The following is a 23881-nucleotide window of genomic DNA, read 5'->3' as shown; positions in this document are numbered from 1 at the left end:
TTAGCAGTAACACGCAGTCAGTAACAAAGATATGCATAACCCAGACCCAGACCCCACACTTTGAGCTGTAATCGGGTCCTGCTGAACCGTCCTCTTTACATCATCCTAAATGTCTCCTGTAATTCAGTGGGAGAAAAGTGTGGCTAAAGAACTTGCCTCTACCAGTGAGAGGAAGTTACCATAAAGTAGAGCAGACATCAGATCATGGATAGCTCTTCTGTCTTAGACAATACTGCTCCACTGCTTAAATAAAAAATCTTGTTTACTATTAAGAAAACTAGAAAAGAAATACTGGGTATCTTCTATTATTGTAAGCAGATTCATGTTATCTTAATTTTTCACTTGAATTCTTGATTTTTGCTGCACCCTAAACAGCCATTAGAAAGTTACTTCTTGCTTTAACTTAAAATATTGAATGTTGAAAATGCTTAAAGATTATATGACTGTTTAGACTAGTTTCCAGTTGTGTAGCAATGAACGTATTCTGTCTGCTTGTTGCAAAAAGTACTCAGACTGTATAGAAATCGATGAAGAATTGGACCCTACTCTTTACTTGCTGATGGTATTTGCTGATATCGCTGTTAGTATTTGTGACAGCTGAAAAAGGAAAGTTTTATGTAAAAAAAAAAAAGAGCCGGGAGAAACACCATTCAAACATATAATGAGCTGATGTTGCATAGTTTGTCCACCAGAGGGCACTCTGCAACTTCCCTGTGTTTGGACTAGCACAAACACAGTAACCAGCTGCCCTAAGCCGAGTCAGGCAGAGTGTTAATGGGTAATCTTGTTGTAAAAATAAAACATTATTTTTAAGCTGCATTGTCATATAATTTCATTTATTTAATTCTTAAATAACTACACATAACAGATATGAGTGAAATCTGTTTATGTTGTGCGTGCCTGAAACATATCACTTCCTGGTAATAAATAAAAGGCCCTCATTCCAGGATAAATATTAGGGAGAGGACGTGCTACCAGTGTAGTTATCAAGAGCTCAGTCGGAGTTACAGGCAATTGGAAACCAATGACAACATATTTATAAATGCTGTATTCCAACCATACCAGTAAATCATGCCAGGGCAGCAGTCACTGGCACGAGTCCTGAAGACTCGTACAACAAAGTGTATGAACCTGCTACCAAACTAGCTTGCTGTTATGGTAGACCAGTCCTGGCATGTTCTCACCTGATCAAGGACCTGGTGTTAGCTTGGATTAAGACCTTTACAGGAATAGCTTTCCCTGCTTTAAAGTTCAAAACTCGCCATTGCATTTCTCATGAAACAATTGGTTGTTATTTCCCAGCTGACAGATACACTTGCCTTAAAGTATTCTTATTTCTCTGGAAATCTCTTGTCAGGAAATCTTTACATCTTGTGCTGTGCAACTTTTGTCCAAATTGCACTGTGTGTAAAACATAATGCACATTATTTACTCTACACATCTGAAAATAGGTTAAAAAATTCTTGTTAACTTGTAATCAGCAGAATGTAATCATTATTCCGGGTAAGGATTACGTTCTTCTCTGTAACTGCATATGCGAGCTGCCAGATTGTTTTGATAAAATGCGTTTTTGCTGTATACCTATAAACAGGACATTCCTTAGAACAAGCATCCGTGTTAAACAGGCCTTCACTGAGTAAATAACAGTTAAATAATCTAGAAAGGAGTCACGTGATGCAGGAGGAGCCGTGTAAATAAAACCACGGATTAAAGGAGTAGTAAACATAGCTGAATCTTAAATTACAATGCTAGAATAAATAGTTACATTAAACAACACTGCAGCATGTGGTCAAGTCCCCCATAATGGCAACAGACCAAACAACTGCTAAATTAGAAAAGCCACCACAGCACATGACAATGACAGAAAGACGCCATCATGCCGGGGCCATATGGAGGACCCCTCACTTTTATGGTGTTGTTGACAAAATGCCTTTAAGAGCTGTTATTACAGCTTCCTGCCCTGCAGACAGACTGCAGGAACCCTGCAACCTTTATTTTCTCTCTCCCTCCTCCCAAACCATCAGATCCTCATTACATCTGAGTCAAAACCAAAACACTCTGCTGTCACCCTGCGTGCATGCAATGCAGAAGACGTCAGGTTTGGCTGCAGTCACGCTCGTGGATGCTGCTGCTGAGCAGACAAAAAGTAAACAGTGATGATAGTAATTTCTTCAAAGTAAGAGCAGCTCTCGGGCTAATTACAGTGACAGGTCAACTGCTGTGCGCCCCTAAAATAGCCATTTTCTTAATTACAACACAAAGGTCATTGGTCGTGATGATTGAAAGCCACGCGCGTGCACGTGCGAGCACTTTTGCAGCTGGAGAAACACGTAAGAAAACCTGGAAGTAATTTCAAGTCAAGCCGTTTTTATGCAACAATTAATAGCGTGTTTATTCTGGAGCAGACTCTAAAGTCTGCACGGTAAAGCGGGCTATTGTGCACGACTGTGTGCACATGTGTCCGTGTGTGTTTTAGGGGGCGTTGGGGCCGATTGTAGCAGCAGAAAGAATGAAGAAAGCAAACACTGCACAGTCCTTCAAAATGAAAAGCAACAAGTCATGTTTGATACGTGCAACAGTGTCAGAGCTGAACCACTCATTCAAAGTTTACAAACTTCTGCAAAAGCACGGATGCTTCGACTCGGCGACAAGTTACAAAAATAGGGAAAAAACAGGCGTGCTCCAACTCACCGGTGCCTCTTTGTACCTGCTGGACCCCCGCGCTGGAAGACAAAGCATGACCTGTAAGTACTGCAGCGCAAAAACACAGCAGCACACGACCAGAGAAGTCCGCATCATTGCAGCCATCGGAGCCGTGGTGGTGGTGCACAGGAGAGCTGTTTTGCGCAGTGCAGAGCCCGGAGTCACACCGCTGCAGGATCTGGGGCAACTTATATAGACAGATTTCTTTGTTCTCAGTTTTTTTTCTCCAGATAGACTTTCTTTTTTTTCTTCTTCTTTTTTCTACAGCCCCGGGCTGATAATACCACCCGCTACCATGTGACTCGTAACCCTTTCACTGCCACGCCTGTCAACGCAAAACAGATGATGTTGATGGCTTTGGGATTTTCACCCACCTGTTATTTTTTATTTATTTATTTCAGAGACAAGATTAAGTTTAACCCAGGATTAAGTTTAAGTGGGGAAAGTGCATGAACTATAAACTCAAACACATGTACAGCGGAACTATTCAGTACTTTTAGAAAAAATGCAATGCGATTATTCTGAAAACAAGATGAAATAAGAGTGAGTGGGAGAATTTTTTTTAAAACTTAATTTCCATAATCACGCAGGTAGCATGTAATCGGCTCTGTCTGTCTGTTTGTTTGTTCGCAGTTAACACTTTTCAAGATATCATTTTTAAATTCTGTGTGATGGTAAAAACCAAAAACAGCCAGAGCTGATTTATTCTTCCTGAAAATATGTTCAAGGTCAAAGTCAAAGTGATCTACAGCAAATGTGAAAATTAATAATCCCACTTTTTAAACATTATCCTCAAACTTCACATCAGTATACTATTGAGTCATATACCATATGGAGAAAACTGTACAGCACACTTTTTATTAAAAAAAAAAAAAAAGACCTACAAGATCACACTGGCGCCATAAAGTTGGCAAATTCACACAATGCATGAATGTATCTTCAAACCTCATTTACGTTACAGCTTATAGAACCAAAGTTTTCAGCCAATTTGGCTCCGACCATATGTGCAAAGATAATAAAATAAAAACATTTCAATATGTAATTCTTCAGTGTCACAGGTCAAAGGTCAGGGTCAGGTGAATTAGGAAAAAGCTTTAGTTTCCATTGGATGATGCCCTAAATGTAACGCAATAGATTATGTTGATGTCATTGGGCGACGTAAGCATTTTCTTTGTTTGAGATCTGTAGAATCTGATTTTTCAACACATAAATGTATGAATTCACAATAACACACAAAGATTAATACACTACTAGATTTCCGTATACCAATCCTGACATCAGCACTAATAATCTATAAAAACTGTTGATATCATCGCATTGTAATAAAAAAAAGGCTGACATCAGCATGTTGTAATAAGAATATCATAAAACATCAGAGTTTTAGGATTGTGTTCGGCCTTCTGGTGGAATGTAATGGTATCACATGCAAAGCAGGTGTGATTTAAACTTTTTGTGTTGCCTGACACCAAACCCCCTTTTCTTGGTAACATTATGGGTGATTGTGCCAGCACATTATTGTGTTAGGTTAGGGTAAGCACTTATACAATGACATAATTCTGAGTGCATCATTAAGAAATAAGACTCTGAGTTCATTTCCAATAAGTGTTATTACTAAAGATTTAAAACCTGTAAATCAGGGTGTCCTTACTTTCACAAAATTCCCTTATTGTTGGAAGTGGCTGCAGTGGAACTGCTGCCAATCTCACCTCTGACTGTCATGTCATGGAAACGTTATTACTACATTAGCTACAAACACCTGGAAGGGGTCCAGCCAGAACTCTAGAAGCTTCAGGTGGGTTTAGTGGGTCACTGGTGAGGACTGGACCTCAAAGTTTGTAACATTTAACTAAACAAATGAAAACTTTGTGTCTGTACATGGTTTTTAATACTCTATTAAAGCGTAACATGTCTAAAAGTAGACTTGTAAGTGATAACACTGGATCTATATGACCTTTATAGATGAGTGATGTACCCCAAGGAAGAGAGGTTATCCAGAGATTCCACTGGATTCAGTGTAGAGTCTGTAAACATATATAACTGAGTCATTTTAATTGTAATAAAGCTTAAAGTTGTGTATGAATAAGGACAGGCCTCCTTTGATTGACTGGTGTGCCAAAAGATATAACTGATAGATGTCTGCTTTTACACACCTCTGATTATTTGAGCTGGTTTTCTGTCCACTGTTTCAAGGTTGTGAACACTGCTGCAGTCTATCCTGGCTGCCATGGGGCAAGAGGCGGGTCACCTGTCTGTCACAGCGCTAACACATTGAGAAAGACAAACATATGACCAGCTACGAATGGCCAATTAACCCAACATGCATGTAGTTGGACTGGGCGAGTGAACACAGGGAGGAGGTACAAACCCAACCTCTAGACTGCCACGTCGCCCGCTTTGGAGCATTTTAATGCAATTTTGTGACAACTAATATGAAATGATGTGTTTATTGTAATAAGAGCCCTGTTTGTGTGTGTGTGTGTGTGTGTGTGTAATTGAACAACTTAATAGCCAAATAATATCATATAGGCAGGTCAAAAAACATCAATTTAAGATAAGATAAGATAAGATAAGATAACCTTTATTAGTCCCACACGTGGGAAATTTGTTTTGTCACAGCAGGAAGTGGACAGTGCAAAAGTTATGTAGCAAAAATTAGAATACAATAAGAATAAATACAGTACACAACTGTACAGAATAGAATAAAATAAAATACTATATACAGTAGAATAAAATAAAATAAATATACAATAAGATAAAAATAGAATACAAATACAAATACTATATACAACTGAGTAAAAATACAACGATGACAGAAAGGATTATTGCACTTAGTATTATTGCATATGTATGGATGTGTGTGCTTGATCAGTTAAAGTCTTTATTATGGAGTCTGACAGCAGTGGGGAGGAAAGACCTGCGAAATCTCTCCGTCCCACACCGTGGGTGCCGCAGTCTCCCACTGAAGGAGCTGCTCAGTGCTGTCACAGTCTGCTGCATGGGGTGGGAGATGTTGTCCAACAGGGATGACAGCTTAGCCACCATTCTACTGTCACTCACCACCTCCACTGGGTCCAGAGGGCATCCTAGAACAGAGCTGGCCCTTCGGATCACCCTGTTCAGTCTCTTCCTGTCCCCAGCAGAGATGCTGCCGCCCCAGCAGACCACACCATAAAAGATAGCAGAAGCCACCACAGAGTCATAGAAGGTCTTCAGGAGTGGGCCCTCCACTCCAAACGACCTGAGTCTCCGCAGCAGGTACAGCCTGCTCTGCCCTTTCCTGTAGAGGGCGTCTGAGTTATGAGTCCAGTCCAGTCTATTGTTCAGATGAACACCAAGGTACCTGTAGCTGTCCACAGCCTCAATGTCCATACCTTGGATGTTCAGTGGTTGCAGTGGAGAATGCTTGTGCCTGCGGAAGTCTACCACCAGTTCCTTGGTTTTACTGGCGTTGATCTGGAGGTAGTTCAGCTGGCACCAGTCCACAAAGTCTTGGGTCAGACCTCTGTACTCCTTGTCGTCCCCATCAGTGATGAGGCCGACTATTGCAGAGTCATCAGAGAACTTCTGCAGGAAGCACTGGGTGGAATTGTGGGAGAAGTCTGCAGTGTAGATGGTGAAGATGGTCAATTTCATTGACTGCAAACTTTATTCCAAAACAGTTTTGTTTCATAAATGCAAACTAATTAAATTCATGCGTGCTTCACTTTAATGTAGCTAGCAGTAAAGCTCTAGCTAACAATTTACATAAAAAGCGTGCTTGCATGTGGTTTTCTCTCCTTGTGGTGTCATAGTTGACCCATCATTAATACATTGTTCATTACTACATTACAGCATTAAATATAACACTGATAGATTAATCCTATTAAATCCATTAATAGAATTTTGTATGAGTAATCTGAATTTGTAAAGTAATTAGTAACTGAAGTTACAGTGACCCCTGTCTAGGGCAGCCCTGTGACACCTGTGACAGCTGTGGCTCCAGCCCCCTGCAGCCACGAATTGGATAAGCTGTGAATGGATGGATGGAAATCGAAGTATTTTAGTTGCACAATTTAGCTTGTACTTGTTGTACTTTGTTACTTTCCAGTACTGCTAATATTTGCCCAATAGAGTTTGATGAAAGGACACTTAGTATGATAATACTTGACCTCTTAGGGAGGAGTATGAGTGAGGTGAAGTTTTTATAGCAATTCAAGGAGTGTGTGAGTGTGTGTGTTGACGCAAAAATACTCCCTTCGTGAGGAAAACCTCTTTGTGAGCCGGTGTGAGAACACTTCTGTAATTATAACCACTAATAGCGGTAAAGAATTTAGCAGTGCCTTTCTGTGTAATGACTGTCAGGTTTCTGAAGGCTATTTGAACGTGTAAAAGGGTTTCAATAAAATCTGATTGGCTGACAGGGAACTGCAAGCCCTGCACCACATCAGGCCTGTTATCTGCAAGTGTAATGACAGAGAAAAAGGAAAGGCTCTGTAAGAAAGTAACACTACTCATTTCTGGACAGGAGACTGTAATTAATGTTACTGCATGCAGATGAATTACGTAAACAGGCTGATTTAAAGCTTGCACTGGGCTGATGAGAGTATATATAGAGAGAACCACAGCACGACACGGTTGTTTTTGTCCACGGTGACAAATTAAACTGTAACTGACAGTTTAATTAATTAAACTGTAACATTTATTATGATTAAAAACAAACATTTGAAATTTCAAATCCTATAATGAATAACACCAAAGTCTTTCAATGTAAGAAACCTTTATTCCTTTGAGCATCACAAACTTTCAGGGGACACCCAAAAGTCCAGTTATTTTACAAAATAAATTTGTATTTTACGCACTCTATGCAGTCCGGCGATAAACATTGTGAATCCCAGGAGTTTGTAGAACCAAGTTCAGCAGTAAAAACTTGAAGTAAATATTTTATCGTTCTCTCACATCACTGAGGAGGAATTTTGGCCCACTATTCTTTGCTGCTTCAGTTCATTGAAGTTTCCACACATTCATTTATTCACAGCTCTCTTAAGGTCCTGCCAAAACCTTGATTGTGCCTTTGCAACATCTTCTTCTTTTCCTTTTCAGCCATTATGTTGTAGATTTGCTGCTGTGCTTGGGATCATTGCTCTGTTGCATTACCCAGTTTTAGCCAGGCTTTAACTGTCGGACAGCCTCGCATTTGTCTACAGAACACTTTGGTATCCAGACGAGATTAGACTCAAGCTGTCCGATCCTCACACCTCCACTACAGCTTGACAGTTGGTATGAGGTGTTTGTGCTTATATGCTGTGTTTGGTCTTCACTAAACACAGCATATAAGTACTGTAAATTGTGTGCAAATGTAATTGGGACACAGTATGTGGTGCTTTTGGTCCAGATGAACAGAATCAACCTTTTAGGATTTACTTACCTGGATGATTGAGCACAGATCAAGACATTTATTTAGATGCAATTTTGCAAACCTAAGGTGCGCTGCCGTGGTCTGTTTAGTGAGAAGAGCCTTTCTTCTAACAACTTTTCCAAAAAATTCAGTCTTTTTCTTTTTGCACTATCACAAAGTTGAATATTTAACATGCAAACTGAGGCCTGTAGAGTCTGGGATGTAGCTGTTGGGTTTTCTGCAGTTTCTCTGAGTGCGGTCTGATCTTGGGGTGAATTTGCTGGGACGTCCACTTCTGGGAAGATTGTGGTGTTGTTGTAACATAGACTGGAAAGCTTCAGACAATCAAAAACTGTCTAAATGTTTACTTTTTAGAGGTAGTGAAACTTCAATTAGTCAGGTGTGTTTGATTAGCTCCAAATGGCTGATATTGTCCTACGTTTTTGTAGGAATGCTTTCCTGTGAAAATTTCTTTCTTCACATGACCGTAAATACCAGCAAGGCATAAAATGCTGGAAATATTTTTGACTCCCAGGCTTTCTAGTAAATAATATAACCACCAGCCTGTCACATGTGCCTGCAAAATGCTTTTCAAAATGACTAAAAACTTGGGGGGAAACATTAAACTGAATAGAAGTAATGAAAGGCTGTGTTGAAACATGAATTTCAAGGGTACAAATTGATGTCTTAGAGTAAGATGGGCTCTTTTCTCCCCACAACCACTTATTTAGAAAAAGTGCTTACGCTGCAAACCGGAGCTCAACTTTTGCTAATACGGTCACATGTTTTTACTCACTGGCACTTCATCAGCATGTGATATAAAGCCATGGTCGGAGATAACAAGCTTTTGACATGGAACTGATAAAATCTGTGGTGCCAAGAAATGCTTTGATAGGCAAAAACTGAAAAATATGTTATCTATTAAGTTCTGCCATCCACAGAAAGATGAAAATTGAAAAGGAAAAGAAAGATGGTTATTAAATTTAGATTTAAGTGACTAGAATGATGTATGGTTTCCCAGATATAAGCAGTGGATCAGCTTTCCTACTGGCTCATTTTAGCCCAGTAGCCCTTAAACAGGATTCCATGAAGCAAACGACCGAGATGGAGGAAGGTTAAAGAAACCATCATGTCTGCATGGAGAAGAGGATAAGATCTGGACAACTTAAAGCTCCTGTGGTGCTTTTAATATAAAGAACAACTTCACTTCTTGACCGAAACATTTCAGCCCCGATTGAGGCCATAAGCCCAAACACAAAGAAAAACCATTGTTTTTATAGTTTGGTGTCGCTGGTGCTTTAACTTATTCTATTTTTAAAAGTTTGCCAGTTTACTTGGACTTCAAAAGCTGCATATTTGTCTCCATCTATTACGACAGAACCAAACCAATGAGATAATTTTTGCCTCAGGCAGGCATCTGAGAGTTTGTAGCTGAACCTCAGATCTACTGCGTTTTGATCACGCTCCATATATTTTTATTGTGTTTGAAAGAAGAGTGTTCCTGATCTCCAGCAGGTCTGTTATTTCATTCTCTCCGTACTTTCCACAAATGTGTTATTGTCTAAAGTTAGCGCATACTTAAAACAGCTCTGGTAACTGTACATAAACCTGTGCTGAGCTAGCCAGTGTCACTGTGTGAATTACATGAATGAGCACTTCCCCACAGATGGTCCCAATACATTTTGCTCCTCTGTGTTTTATTTTTCTTTTTTACAAGTGGTGGCACTGCTCCAACACATGACAGCAGCTCTCAATTAAAAAAGAAATACGCCTCAAAATTAGGATCCAAGTCACTGCCAAGTCCAATAAATATGAACAGGAATCTGCTGGAGTGACACTGGTCAAAGGAAACAATGGAAACTTGGCGTTTCATTTAAAATGCTGATTAAGGTGCTGCAGAATGCTGATGCATGTAATTAGAAACACAGCCACCGGTAAAGGTTTAAATGCCAGCATCCAGGACTAAATGTTAACACAGGCTGCTTCAAGGTAGTTTTTCTAGTGGCTGCAGATGTGAGCCATGTGAGAGTGGCTGGACTCTGTTATACTTGGATGGCATTACTGGTTAGTTCACTGTGTTACAAACAGTTGAAGATAAACAGAAGATGCGTCTTCATGAATTTGATAGTTGTCAAACTTTTTGAAAGAGCCAGCTGATATATTTCAGTACACACCAGTGTGCACAGAAAAGCTTCTGTCCTCTTCCATCTCATCTTTGTTTTCTTTTTATTGTTTTCTTGAAATCCAGAAAACCGTCTTCCTGGCTCTGTTCAGAACCTTCCCAAGTGGTTCCTATGTGTCTCATTTCTTTGCTTAACACTGCCGTCTGAAAAAATGTTTTCCCTTTTAATGATAGGTCATTAGTCATCTGCGCAAAAAGAAATTGGTTCTATTGATGCATCTGTCTATCCATCCATTCATCCATTCATTTATCCAGGTCTAAGTCATGGGAGCAACAATCTAAGAAAAGATGGCCAGACCTCTCGTGAGTGGACATGCCTGAAACGCCTCACCCATGAACCATCCCAGTCCGAGGGCTCACAGTTCTATCTGACAGAAAGTTTCTAAGGATTATTGCAGGGAAATTAATTCAAAGTAGTGACACATAAAAATCATTTATAATTTTGTCTGGTTGGATGTTGAAACAGTAACACACTGTGACAAAATCCAGTGATGCGCTTCATGAGTCACCAAACCAGTCCACCTCTGAATCCTCAGATTTATTTTCACATTTGTACTTTTAATCAGTTTTTACTTCTAGTCGTCTTTTTTAACAGTTTTCAGTTCATTTTATTTTCAGATTCCACACTAAGTCGACTTGTTCCAGTTCTAACTTAAAAAGGTTTTTATCATTGTGCTTTTTGTATTTTCTCCTCTAAAACAGGGATAATTTAATAGGTTCTAAGTGTGAGTATTACAGTGGACGTAATTTGTGAGGCAGTTAGGACAGAGATATGTAGGCATTACAACACACCCAACCCACCAGTGTCTCCTTGCTTTGCTTACTTTCTGCTAGAAATGAAACACAAACCAAGACATTTTTTGTAAAATTTGAATTTATTTTGATCCATGTACAGTATATAAGCTTTTTTTTTTATAAGTAACAGAAATCTGCTAAATTCAGTAAAGTTCAGCTTTTTTTCTACTAAGATCTACTTTACCAGTTAACGTCCACATTATGAACCTGTGGTTAAGTTAACCTACTTATTTCTCATTCAGCATTTTAGGTTAAACACGTCACATCCACATTAAGGAAAACAACATCCACGATCATGCTTTTAAATATTTGACACACATAACAATCATCACAGCCTAACAGCTGCACGTTGGTTCCGGGCTTATGTCCAATCCTTATTTATGCCATCTCTTTGTAAAGGTGAAGTCAAGCCCAGGATGTTTTCAGATGAAAAGGTTCCCATCTGGTCCTGACCCAGCAGCTGGTGCCTTTTGAACGGAGGCTTCAATCTGTTTATTATCACACGCTCTGATTATGCTGATGGAGCTCCGTGTTTTTCCTTTTGGTAAAAATGCAAAAACCATAAAAAATAGACACATAAACAAGTGTGCAGCGTGACATGCCAGTGACATAATGCTGAGCTGTTGTTTGCATGTGTGCGATGGTTGTTGTTCCCTTATCACATCTGCCTGAACACAAATACATATTTGAAGGGTTTTTGTATGTTACAGCATAAAAAGACCCAGCAGCCAGTTTGTCACCGCCCCTCTAAAGCGTAACAGTGAAAATCTATGGACGTTTTTCTTGATCTTAGGGTGTTTTTCTTGGCTTACTGGAGTGTTTACTGGTTACTGGCAGGAAAGCTCAGCCTCCACTGCAGAATAAAAAGAGGACAAGGATGCTGTTTTCCCAGCTGCTATCAGTAGCTTTCCTCGGGTAAATGGAGTGGGGGATGGTAGATTACCTGGACTAACTATGGAAACTGTACTTGGCAAAAGAAAGAGCCCCATTGTCAGTGAAGGCAGAGGCGGATAGTGATAGAAACCAAGAATAAACACACACAGTAGATAAAAAGGTATAAAAAGTTCTGAAAAGTGGATGTGTGGAAGTACAGTCTCAGTTTCAGGTCTTACTAAATATCGCATGGTGATCATTTTGTAAATTATATAAATAATCCCATTAGATTCAAAATGTGTGATAAACCTTCAAAAAACAGGTGAACGAGGGTACGTCTTGGGGCAAATCTACATTTTGATTGACAAGTTGTTTGTAAGCTTACAGTGTTGCTAAGTTTCTCACTGGGATTTGTTGGATCAGCCTATAAGTTGAATTGAAAGGTTCATAAACCAGTGGGTGATGTGACGGGCACTAGGCCTAACTTTTCATGCAGTTTTTGTACAGGTGGGTTCTGGGAACGAGGGATATAGCTCAGGGTTTGGTGTCTAACTGCAGCGTAGGAGGTCTCTATGTTAATTAAACTGTAACTATGATGGGATGTGTTGCGAGGGCTTTTGATGCACACTTCCATCAAGTTGAGTGATCACCTTTACCCTTCTGTTAATAAACTGCTAACCTGATGCTAAGTTTTTCAGTGCCTTCAGGCAGCTGGGGGTGTAGCTCAGTGGTAGAGCAATTGACTGCAGATCAATAGGTCTCTGGTTCAAATCCAGATGCCCCCTGAGTGTTTGTTTGTTGCAAGGATGAGGTATTTTGTCAGGGCTCATGAAACACTCCCCCTGGAACAGGTGATGATAGTGTAGCACTCAAGAGCAAAGTGGCACTTCAATTAAAAGAAAAATAAATTATGCCTTATAACTTTTTAATCTAAAAACTGAGCTGATGGAGGGGAGAGGAAGAAGTTGCGCAATGACACCTTGAAGCAGCAGTGCGTAGGTTTTAGTGGCAGCTAGTGGAGAAGTTGCAGATTGCATCCACATGGTAACCACGGGGCTGAAAAATAAAGTTGGTGTGGAACCAGCAAAGAATTGCAGTTTTTCTAATGTGCACTTGAGACTGTCGCCAAAAACAAGGCCCCTTCAACCTTTTAGTAGAAATAAGCATGGCAAAAAAGATTATCTTTCATTGGTTTATGGCCATTTCCTCCTTCACAACAACTGCAGAGAAGGGTGAATTTATTTCATCCAAAAGGCTCAAATTTAGGAGCATAGGAGGTCATATAATCTCTGTTAATTATCTTATGAATATTTTGACCTGCTGTGGCGTTTGTTTTCTTCAGAGTGAGATTCTAGCATTAATGTCACTAATAAAATACTATCTGGTAGAGCTGAAGTTAATGCATGAGGTAGGATGCCACTCATGTTTCCAAAACCAATGGTTTACATCAAGGTGATTGCGTCCATCTTTTATAGATGTATGTGACAGCAGCCAGGACCGAGAAGTAAGCTTGTGTCTCCTCTCTGAAGCTCACAGACGACTGACAAAATCAAAGCTTCATCAACACTGATCTGTGACTGCACTCAGACTACTTCTTTGCAACAGCCAATTTAAAATAGCATAGAGCAGCGAGTCGCATTATACAAGCAGGCGATGCTTGTGAAATGATTCAGGGCTTTGATTTGTCTTGACTTGACAGTCTTGAAACCCCAAACTTGGAAACTCGCTGCTAAGAACCTTTTGAACTTGGGTAACTGTGTGTGTGTTCCTGCATGCCACATTAGACTCAGTGAGTTGAGAAAACTCTTCCTGTTGGTTTCAGGTGATTGAAGGGAAGCAGGGTGTGACATTATGCACCAGTGCTGTTTCCTTCACGGCTACTGAAAGTTTGATCTTACATTTTGGAAACTATTTCCTGTATTTTAGGTAAATTAAGCGCAGCTCACGAACTCCCCTGAAGGTGTAAAATGAGCTGTGATGCCTGCAGCTATGCAAATGTCACAGATAGCAAATCATGAAGGAACATTTCAGCTGTGTGATAACTCAAACAGGCTCCAAAAGGATCCTTTAAAGGTTGATCGTATTCTGTTCTTCTTATCGTCTCCGTATCCCGAACCAACAGTGGCTCTATTCATACTGAGGTTGTGAGCTTCATTTTATCCAGACTTTATCCCACGTCACTCAAACACATGGCGTCTCCCTCGAACTTTAAATAGTGTTTTAGCCCTGCAGCCACTCGAACACCTTGTAGATCAGACAAAACAACACCAAAGGCGAAACGTTTCAAGATGCTGCGCTCAGCACAACAAGCTATCCAAACTTCAATCTTTTAATTAAACACTTTTGCACGTTTAACAATGTTCTATAAATATGTCCCACAAAGTGACTTCTTTTACAGTCATGTCTTCAAACACATATTTATGGGAAAGTCCCCTCATTTTGCTTTACTTTTAATATAATTCAAGCAATCTTTTGTTTTTATTACAGTTTATTGGACCTAATGTTGTCTTACCTATCCGTGTTTTTATTTTGTAGCTTCTGTAAAGCATTTCATGATGTGGATTTACAAAAGTACTATATAAATACAATCATCTGGTGGGTGTGCCCTAGTAAGTACACCTTCCTAGTACCTTGTTGGATCCCCTTTTGCTGTCAGTGCTGCCTTTATTCTTTGTGGCACAGAGAGAACAAGGTGCTGGAAACATTCTTTGATGATATCTGCCGAGTATGGGAGGTCTCTGGTTCCCCTGCTCAAGAATTAAATACAGAAACGTGACAAGTTAAAGGAAAAATGTGGCTACAGTCAAGCAATCTGCTGTGCTGTGTTTGCATTTTGCTATTGTGGAATTGGGTCTACTTGTCAGTTTAATTGAAAAGTTCATAAACCAGTGGGTGGTGTTATGCAGGCAAAAGACCAGACTGTGGGGGTATAGCTCAGGGGTAGAGCATTTGACTGCAGATCAAGAGGTCTCTGGTTCAAATCCAGGTGCCCCCTTCTATTTTCACTGTTACTAATATACACAGGCCAGAAATTGTACTCAAGTGATAGTAGCACTACCTCGACGTAGTTTTTACTCAAGTAAAAAGTAGCCATCCAAGAAATTACTCAACTAAGAGTTAAAAAGTATTGGGTGAAAAAGGCTACTTGAGTACTGAGTAACTGATCACAACATCTGATTTAATGTTTAAAAATGAGATATTCAGACAGACAAAAATATGTAGTTTAATACTGAAACGCAAAATGAAAATATTACAGATAAATAAGATGATTACAAATTAATAAATCTCAGCAGAGGAAACACTTTTCCAAATCATTATGAAACTAATATTTAGAGAAGGTAATATAAATATATGTTAGAATAGAGTAAAGTACTTCAAGTGACAATACATGGTGATACTTTACTTCTCCAAAGGGCACGACAGGCTCAGCAGATAGAATAACATTAAAACACTGTAGGTTTGAGTCTGTGTCTCATGCATTTATGGTTAAAATGTGTTTATTATTCTATAGAGTAGCAAGAATCTTTTCCCAAGTAAGAGTAGTGAGACTTCATAAAAGTCATTTTTTCTCAAAAAGTTACTCAAGTAAGTGTAACTGAGTAAATGTAAAATGTAAATAGTTGCTACCCACCTCTGCTAATATACGATCAGCACATGCTTCCGTCAAGATGCAGTGAACGAGCACCTAGCCTTCTGATAATAGAGTCAAATTCTGTCATTCAGGATGACAGAGCCCACATCCGTGTAGGCTCCTGATTTTCAAACATATTCTGTGCCCCAGAGAAGAAAGAGCACACAGAGATAATGTAAGACAACGACTGTATGATGAGATAGGTGAGATTGAAGCTGGATACCACTGCGTTCAGAATGCAATGTTTGGTAAATTATGATACGCTTTAGGGCAGACCTAAATTGCGATTGAGAAGTTGCTGATAAGCTCACAGTGGTGCTCAGTGGGTCTGCTTGTCAGGTAAATTGAGATATTCACAAACCAGCAGGTGACATAATGGGCACAGTCTGTCTCTTATACAGTGTTTTGTTTTCAAAGTGGCTTGAAGGAGAGAGGGAGTATAGCTCAGTGGGAGAGATTTGACTTCAGATCCAGAGATCGCTGGATTAAATCCAGATTCCCCTCCTGCTAGTTTCCCTGCTGCTCACATGGGTATCAGCGCATCCCTTTTCTTAAACACAGGCGTGCTATGGGGGACCGTCCCAGCTGACACAGGATGAGAAGCTGCAAACACTCTTTAGCTCATCAGTCGGACCTCTGGAACAGACAAAAGACCTCCTTTGTGCATTATGCCCAACATCCACCTATCTGTCTATCTCTTCTGTCTCCATCAGTCTCTCTGATGGAGACATTTAGTGAAAATGCTTTAAAAAACTGTGATTCCTTGTCTTGGTTCTTGTTGGAAGTCGATGAACAAGGGTTGTTTTAAATTGTGAATCATGCAAAACTGCTTGAATCCAGCAGGCTGGTGCTGGAGTCTACAAGGTCCCTCCTAAGGAGCTTCATTAAAACATTTCATGGCTGTTTGGTGCTTTAGGGTGGTTTGGTAGTTAGATAAATTGTTGGGTCACAGCTTTAGCTCATGTGTCCATCAACTTCCACATGCTCTCGAGCTGAACACTGAGCTATTATTCTGCAGAGTATAAATCCTGGTTATGGACAGAAAAGTCGCCTCTCTTTTACAGCAACATGCGGGTGTAGAGCTCTGACATGTGATATATGAGGTAGAGCTGCAGCATCTACTGGCTTTAGATTTATATCTATCTGCTGACCCGCTTATAAAGGTCTTCTCAGATCAACTCTTCCACATTGGAGGCATACTCTACCCGTCATTCTTAATGAAGTCAAATCATCCGCTTCCTGTCGCTATGACGCTTCCTGTTAAAAGTCCCTGAACAAAGTTTAGCCGCTGCCTGAGAAATCCATCTTTCATGTGGCTGGTTATAGGTCCGTGTCAGCCGCACTTCTCAAAACAAAGAGCACATGTGTCCATTTAATGCAAACCAGACCGTGGACTGACTGGGCGGAGAGCTATGAAAAATTGCTCTGAAGGGGGCTAGAGAGGACGCGGTGGGGGTTATTAGTGGGTTCGAAGGCATTAAGCCTCGTTCCCTCGTTTTGGCGTGACCCCGGCCGACCCGTGGCAGCCCTCGCCACAACAAAAGGGCCAAAGAGGTGAAAGCAGAAAGGAAGGAGATCAAAACGGGGAGAGTAAAATGTTCTGCTGCTGCTAATCTTTGATTTCCATTTAAGGATGTTTGGTTTCAGCATCCTTTGCAGTCAAATAATGGGTTTTCCCATTATAAGTTTACATCAGCAAATGTCAGTTTCCTGTAATTTCTGGGATGAAAAAGAAGTTTGAGCTTGTGGGTGTTCAAGACCTTTGATTGCTAGAATGATTGAAATCTGCAGTGGATCTAAGCAAGGCCACACAGTTGAATTAAACCTTACTTTCCTTTGGAAGTGGCGTTATAGTGGCTCTTTTGGTAAAAGTACTAATGCTAGTAAATGGTGACTCAACTGGTTTTGACTACAACTTCTTTACTCTACTGCAACACTTCATACAACTTGTTCCACTCAACTATTCACACAAGAAATTTTGTACACCTAAGTGTTTTTGATCTAACATTCACACTTGGACAAATGAGTCAGGAGCAACTTGGGGTTCGGTGTCTTGCCCGAGGATACGCTGGCATGCCAGGGATTGAACCACCAACCCTCCAAGTAATGGATGCCCTCCTCTACTTCCTCATCTTCAGCAGGTTTAGCTTCCAGTGAAGCATATACAAAACAACAACAAAACTATATGTTTTTTAACTTTTTGAAAACATTCTGACCTCAGGGTCCCATTTCAATACTTTCACAACACTTCTCTATTTTTATTTTTTACTTTTATTGACTTCTTTGTGAAAATATGCTTGATTGTTCTGCGATGTGTTTGCTTTTTATTTATCAGATTTGTTATTTTCAGGAACAGACTGTGTTTGTGTTTGTTTTAAAAATAAAACACGTTTCACAACAGAAGTGATGCTTTTCAGTTTGACACTTCAAAGAAGGCCTTTTGTAGACGGCTCAGTTTATCAACCGCTTCTTTCTTTCTTTCTTTCTTTCTTTCTTTCTTTCTTTCTTTCTTTCGCTGAAGTGTTGAACTTGTAAACCAATGTTACAATGAACGTTAACAAATGTTCAGCTTTAGGTGTTTTTTAAAAATGAAAATTCCTCTCAAATTATCAAAATGCACACAGGAAGGTTGTTGGTAAGTAACTCTTAAAACCTGGTGAGTTTGAGAGTAAAAGAAATTAATAAAGTGAATTGTTGTTGTTTTTTTTACACATATGTGTTGATTCCAAATATTTTAAGCTTTTTCCCACTTGGAGGTTTGTTTTCTGAGAACGTGAAAGAATTCAGGTCAAGTATTGGAAAGATGGAATTTGTATACTTGTACAAAACAAAACAGAAAGATAACAGGTTGAAACACAGGAGCAGAACTGCATATTACAGAAAGAGGTGGCGGTAAAGCCAAAAAGCCCAAGAGGGAAATAACTAAGACAGCAATAAATTTAGACTTAATTTAAGGATGGATTTCTTCCTTATAACACTTCCTTGTAGACCTGTCTGAGCACCATGCCTCCTTCAAGCTCTCCAGCTACTGTTTCATATACGTACCATATAAGCTGATGTGCAGTTTATGTGAAAAGCTTCAGTAATGACTTTGTCATGACTTTCACTGCTTCTCTTGACTGCCATTTGTCAGGGATGGTTCAGAGAGTTGAAATAGCAAGCCGGAAGTACTTTCATATCTTTTTATGGTGTTTGCCTCTTTTAGAAACATCAGTAAACTTTATTTTCAGACCCCAGGGTGGTTGTTGGGTACCATCAGTGTTTGAGGAGACAGAAAACTAATCATCTGGAATGTCATCAGCTGATAATGATCCATGAAAGTCCTGAAACGTTAACAAAGGATTCCCAGTTCCAGTAATAGTGCACTAACGTTTAAAGAAAGGCTCATTTTGGCTCAGTCATCAAACTATTTCCTAAATATGTCCAAATATTTGCTTCCAGCTTAACATGCACACAAACATGTTGTGAACACAAAGGGGAATAACGAGGATCCCAGCGTCTCTGCTGACCTCTGTTGGTGGTGACTTGGAAATGCAACCAACTGGAAAATATCTCTAAAAATACCCACTTAAATCTCCCTTTGTGAGACAGTCACACCAATTGTCTTCAGTCTTTCCTACAAAATGTTAATGGATGAGTGATTAATGAGTACACAACCAATCTAATTAACTGAGTCATACAGTTAAGTCTATAATTTGTTGGATAACTACACAATTGTGTAGTTTTGTCTGTACAGACTTTAGAGAAACTGATCAGGAACTGGACTCATTTTATACACAGAGCCACATTTTCAGATCCTCAAAACTAATTAGACAACCAATCAACAGGCAGTTTCAGGTGAGGCCTCTTTCTTCATTTCAAACAAATAAAGTAAACATGATGTTTGAGCTTGATTCAAAGTGCTGAGTTTAGAGTGTAAAGCTTTTCTCCGTGATTTTAAATATGAGGATCAAAGAGAGACAAAAACAACATCTACTGCTGAGGAGGTCGGCATGTCATCATCTTGGGTTCACAACAAGGTGCAAACCACTGATTAAGTTCAAGAACAGGAAGGACAGGTAAGATAAGACAGAGATTAGCCACCTCATTGCATTTCCAATCATAGGACAGACCTCGACAATAAATCAAGTCAATCTGACATACTGTCTGACCGTATATGTGTGTTTTATTCTTCATATCTACAATTTGATGTGTAAGTGTAGTTATTACCAGAGTCTAACTACACTCTAAAAAAAGATCTGCTGGCTTAACATAAAAAAAATTAAGGTAACAATTTGCATGGATCTTTTTAAGTTACTTCAGCTTAGCCACTATAGCGTAAATGCCACAAGAGTTCTCTAGTTAGGCAAACTCTATTCCTTACGTACAAACAACATGATTTGCTTTGTCCTCTACAAGCTTAATTAAGTTGAACCAACTTAATTTTAATTGTTTAAAAAATTACTCCATTTAGTTATTAAAACTTATTTTTTTACTTTTATTCTACTCAGAAATATCCATGCAAATTGTTACCTTAATTTTTTTGAGTACTAGTAACTTACAATAACTTATAACTTACAATTATACAATAAATTACACATTGAAATTCCAGTTTTATGATCAAACTGTTTATTAGAACACCAGTCCACCATTCCAGACTCATTGACATTTCAATAGCAGACAAAATTGTTGCCTCCATAAAATAAATGACATAAAACACCCCTGTAAATCTGTCTCAAAAAGACTGAACATTTTGACAGTCATGCTCTGATTCAAGTTTGTTTGTGTTAAAGTGATAGTTTAGGTTTTTTTAAGTATGAAGTACATTGTGAGTGTATTACACACAGTAGACAGCAGTCAGCACATTCCTGCCACCAACACGCACGATAGGCTCAGTTTGTTTGTGTGACTTTGGTAAATCTGAACTAACCCGAACTAACACCAAAGTCACCAAATAACACAATTACACTTACTGATCAAGGCAGCAGGAGACCAGCAACTCCTGTGTGCTGTCAGGTAAAATTGCTGTTTTTGTCCATGGACGCTGGTGGGCCAGAGCGATTGAAACAACAAGCAGTAGAACTTCTCTTTCCTCACAGAAAAGGCTGTCTGATAGCAAAATAAAGCAGTAAACATATTCTTGATATAATGTACATTTAAACTGACATTAGTTTTATTATGATGGAGGCTCATCTTGCGTGCCGGTGGCCCCGTCTGCTTCTCCGTAGGTGGAGCTTACTGACTGCCATCTACTGTGTGTAATACACTCACAATACATATGTACCTCATATACAGCCTCACTTCAAAAGACCCGAGCTATCCTTTTAAAGTGCATTATTTTTAACTAGGTGTACTTAATGCTCAACGCTCAACTTTACACCTACTGCCTACTGTACAGTATGTAACACAACACATTGCAAACAACAGTGGAACATTTCCCGTTTAATTTGAGGATAGCCTCACTCTTCACATTTTTTAGTACAACAGTTTACTTTTTAGTGACATTACCTTAGGACTGGCTTTCAGATCATCCAGCTCGAGGAATATCTTTTGAAACACTTCAAAAGTGTTTTTCAAAAGTGTTTTTCAGTTCTTTTGGGTAGCTGAGGTTGAGTGCATATATCAGCCCCATTAGCAAGGCACAGGCTCTGGGTACATCCAGGTCTGCTAGGACTTCTGTTCCTTCAAGTATGATCCTTGCGCTGGCTGGATCAGACGTTGTGGCACCTCTGGTTACAATCTTCATCACTTCATTGGTAATATCCCCGCCACCATCCTGGTAGATCAGAATCAATATAAATGTTTTAAGTAATCATACTTATACATGAGAGTAACACAAAATAGGGCTGCAACTAACAATTTTAGTTATCTGATTATGTCTGTGAAGGTTCTCTTTGCAAGCTCCTTTGACGATTATCTGATTAGTTGTTTGGTCCAGAAAATGTCAGAAAATGGTGAAAAATGTCAATGTTTCTCAGAGCCCAATATGATGACCTCAAATGTCAAACATATTCAGTTTGCTGTCATAGAGGAGTAAAGAAACCAGAAACGATTCACATTTATGAAGCTGAAACCAGAGAATTTGGACTTCTTTTTCTAAAATAATTACTTAAACCGATCAATCAATTATCAAAATAGTTGCCGATTAATTTAGAAATCAATTAATAATAGATTAGATCGTACCTCTAATACAAAGTATAGTCATGTCTGATTTACCTGCTCTTTGAAGAGATCCTCCTCCTTTTCCCTGAGATACACCACTAAGCCACGGATAGCGACCTCTCGCCTTCTCTCCACAGAATCGTCCTGTGAATAAGAAAAAGAATGTCGAACTGCTCTTCGAGGAGGATGGGTTTTTGATAATTACATCCAAAAAAAAAAAGAAAAAAGGATTGACTTTATATGGCCTGAACTGTACCAATTATAGATTTCCAGTGATAATCAAAATAATGAATTGATCATTTCAAAGAGCCATTTCTCTGAAATGATCAATTCATGAACTTGAAAAATCCAGGTAACAAATAGAAAAACTGCAAAATCTTGCAAATTACTCTGCCAATCATGATCTACATCACCTATAATTTGTTTTATTATTAAGTATTTATAGTTTTAATTGATATTTGTGCCTCAAGCTCTAAACAATAATTTGACATAGTTGAGTTGTAAACAGCTACCTTTTAAGACTCAATATCACCTATTGGGAAAAAAAAGTGGATTATCCTATTTGAAATAAACTACATTTCATTCATTCATACCTCTAGCAGCATGTTCTGGATGCGCCGAATGCGCATTTTTGCAGCCCCTCCTCTTGAGGACAGCAAGGACATTATTTTCTGAGAGTACTGGTCCAGCTTTGCCATGAATGTTGTCTCCAGGTTAACAGTGGTGATCCTTCTGAATTCTTGGTTTATCTGTATAAAAAAAAGGCACAAATAGGCACAACATGTTAATGTATACAATTTACTTTAAAAGAATACATACTGCAAATTATCTTATGGAAAAATATTTACCCGAACTGCATCAAAAAGAGCAGGCCATCTTTCTTTCAGGTCATTGATTTTTGGTGCTTGATTGACAACTTCCTGCCTGCGAATGGAGAATGTTATGTTATGTTTCCAAATCAAAGATATTTTTTCTTAAGTGATACAACTGCGCTTATGTATCTGCAGTTAACACCCAAAAGAGCAAAATTATATTTTATGTGCTAATGCACACTCAATGTAATGTCATTAAAACAACTAGTTTATGAATGTTACTTAAGATCTTTCCTGTGGCGTTTCTACAACATGGCGTTCGCTTCCTCGCCCGCGTTTTTTGACTGAACTTTGACACAGGCTGTTCTTCAGCTAGGGCTCAATTAACAAACTTCAATCTCACATAAAAATAACTCTAGGACTTAAACATCAAAATGCATCTATGTTAAACCGAATGTATACTCAGTAACCTACATTTGTTTAGTCATGAATGTAAAATGGCCCAGCCTTTTGCTGGTCAAACCTTCATCAACGCTGCAACGATTTCAAAGTAGAAAGAAGAAAAACGTGTATTACCCTGTCTTTGCAGAGTTAAAACTACTGCTACAGAAGCTCAGTGTCAATTAACACCATTTGGCTGCCACTGTAAAACAAAACTTAACAAAGACTAATGTTACGGTCGAATTACTTCACAAGTTAGCCAGAAGTGTAACGTTACTAGCTTATCACCACCACTCGCCGAGGAAGAGTTTAGTGTTGTGTAAAAAGGATTTCTTGCAGTGCGTGTTGATAGAGTTAAAGTTAGAGTTATTATTAGCTGCTGTGAATAAAACAAGGCAAAAAATTGTACTCACCACAAAGCTTTAACGTTTGATAATGTTCCGTACAAAATGCCGCTTCTCTGCTTTCTCTCTTTGCCTCCGTTTCTTTCGATCAGTGGTCTGAGAGCACAACATGTCCGGGCAAGTCAGCCTTGTACTCAGCTTTTAAAGGACGCTTACGAGATTTTTAAGTTGTATTAACTGAATACACTTTCATGTTAAGTTAACACAGAAATGTCTGTTCAAAATCGATATATTACTGAGCTAAGACTGTTTTCTTTATTTTCATTTCGACCAACTCATTAAATTAAGTTATCAACTGATTACAATGTGTACATGCAACAAACTTAATTTTTTATGCAGAAAAAGCTATTAATTTTAAGCTTTACTTACTAACCCCATGAATCATTTTTTAGAGTGTACTATTATATCATCCATGCAGCAATATCTGGGCTTATTCTTCTATTTTGAGTTGGCTGTTATCCATCCACACTAGGAATGGGAAACCTTTAATTTCAGTGTCTATGTGACATGGTGTATTCGAAAACA

At 39.0% G+C, this 23881-nt stretch overlaps 2 protein-coding genes and 2 non-coding genes across 6 annotated transcripts in view; 2 read left to right on the top strand and 2 right to left on the bottom strand.

Annotated features, from left to right (window-relative positions):
• LOC101481175 (stromelysin-3) overlaps positions 1 to 2993 on the bottom strand; it is a 40972-nt gene extending 37979 nt beyond the window's left edge. The window contains 1 exon segment of the mRNA XM_076891184.1: positions 2692 to 2993. Coding sequence (XP_076747299.1) covers positions 2692 to 2808 — 117 coding nt within the window. The 5' untranslated portion in view covers positions 2809 to 2993.
• A 9647-nt stretch (positions 2994 to 12640) lies between these two features.
• On the top strand, positions 12641 to 12712 carry trnac-gca (transfer RNA cysteine (anticodon GCA)). The gene has a single exon. It is a non-coding gene; the product is annotated as a tRNA-Cys (tRNA).
• Positions 12713 to 14850: 2138 nt separating this feature from the next.
• trnac-gca (transfer RNA cysteine (anticodon GCA)) lies at positions 14851 to 14922 on the top strand. The gene has a single exon. It is a non-coding gene; the product is annotated as a tRNA-Cys (tRNA).
• Positions 14923 to 20143: 5221 nt separating this feature from the next.
• On the bottom strand, positions 20144 to 23740 carry LOC112435625 (uncharacterized). 3 transcript variants are annotated; one of them, XR_013101209.1, is made up of 6 exons: positions 23366 to 23740; positions 22548 to 22623; positions 22293 to 22448; positions 21754 to 21843; positions 21046 to 21313; positions 20144 to 20646 (listed from the first exon to the last, which is right to left on the bottom strand). XR_013101209.1 is itself a non-coding variant. In XM_076891182.1 (5 exons), the coding sequence occupies exons 3-5, from the start codon at positions 22395 to 22397 to the stop codon at positions 21098 to 21100; spliced, it is 411 nt and encodes a 136-aa protein (XP_076747297.1). In that variant the 5' UTR covers positions 22398 to 22448; positions 22548 to 22623; positions 23366 to 23739; the 3' UTR covers positions 20144 to 21097. The 3 variants fall into 3 exon arrangements, 2 of the variants coding, with proteins under 2 accessions (XP_076747297.1, XP_076747298.1); XM_076891182.1 differs by having other exon boundaries at positions 20144 to 21313; positions 23366 to 23739; XM_076891183.1 differs by having other exon boundaries at positions 20144 to 21313; positions 23399 to 23739.
• Between the last annotated feature and the right edge of the window lie 141 nt (positions 23741 to 23881).

This window comes from Maylandia zebra, linkage group LG12 (genome assembly GCF_041146795.1).
Source record: "Maylandia zebra isolate NMK-2024a linkage group LG12, Mzebra_GT3a, whole genome shotgun sequence".
NCBI lineage: Eukaryota > Metazoa > Chordata > Actinopteri > Cichliformes > Cichlidae > Maylandia > Maylandia zebra.
Note: the sequence above shows the minus strand (reverse complement) of the source record. Positions and strands in the feature narration are given on the sequence as shown.

Excerpts from the sequence above, each read along its gene's own strand:
- LOC112435625 (XM_076891182.1), bottom strand. The coding sequence starts at position 22,397 with ATGGCAAAGCTGGACCAGTACTCTCAGAAAATAATGTCCTTGCTGTCC. Across the intron at positions 21,844-22,292 it reads TCCAGAACATGCTGCTAGAG|GACGATTCTGTGGAGAGAAG; the intron begins GTATGAATGAAT and ends TCTTATTCACAG. Across the intron at positions 21,314-21,753 it reads AGGATCTCTTCAAAGAGCAG|GATGGTGGCGGGGATATTAC; the intron begins GTAAATCAGACA and ends CTGATCTACCAG.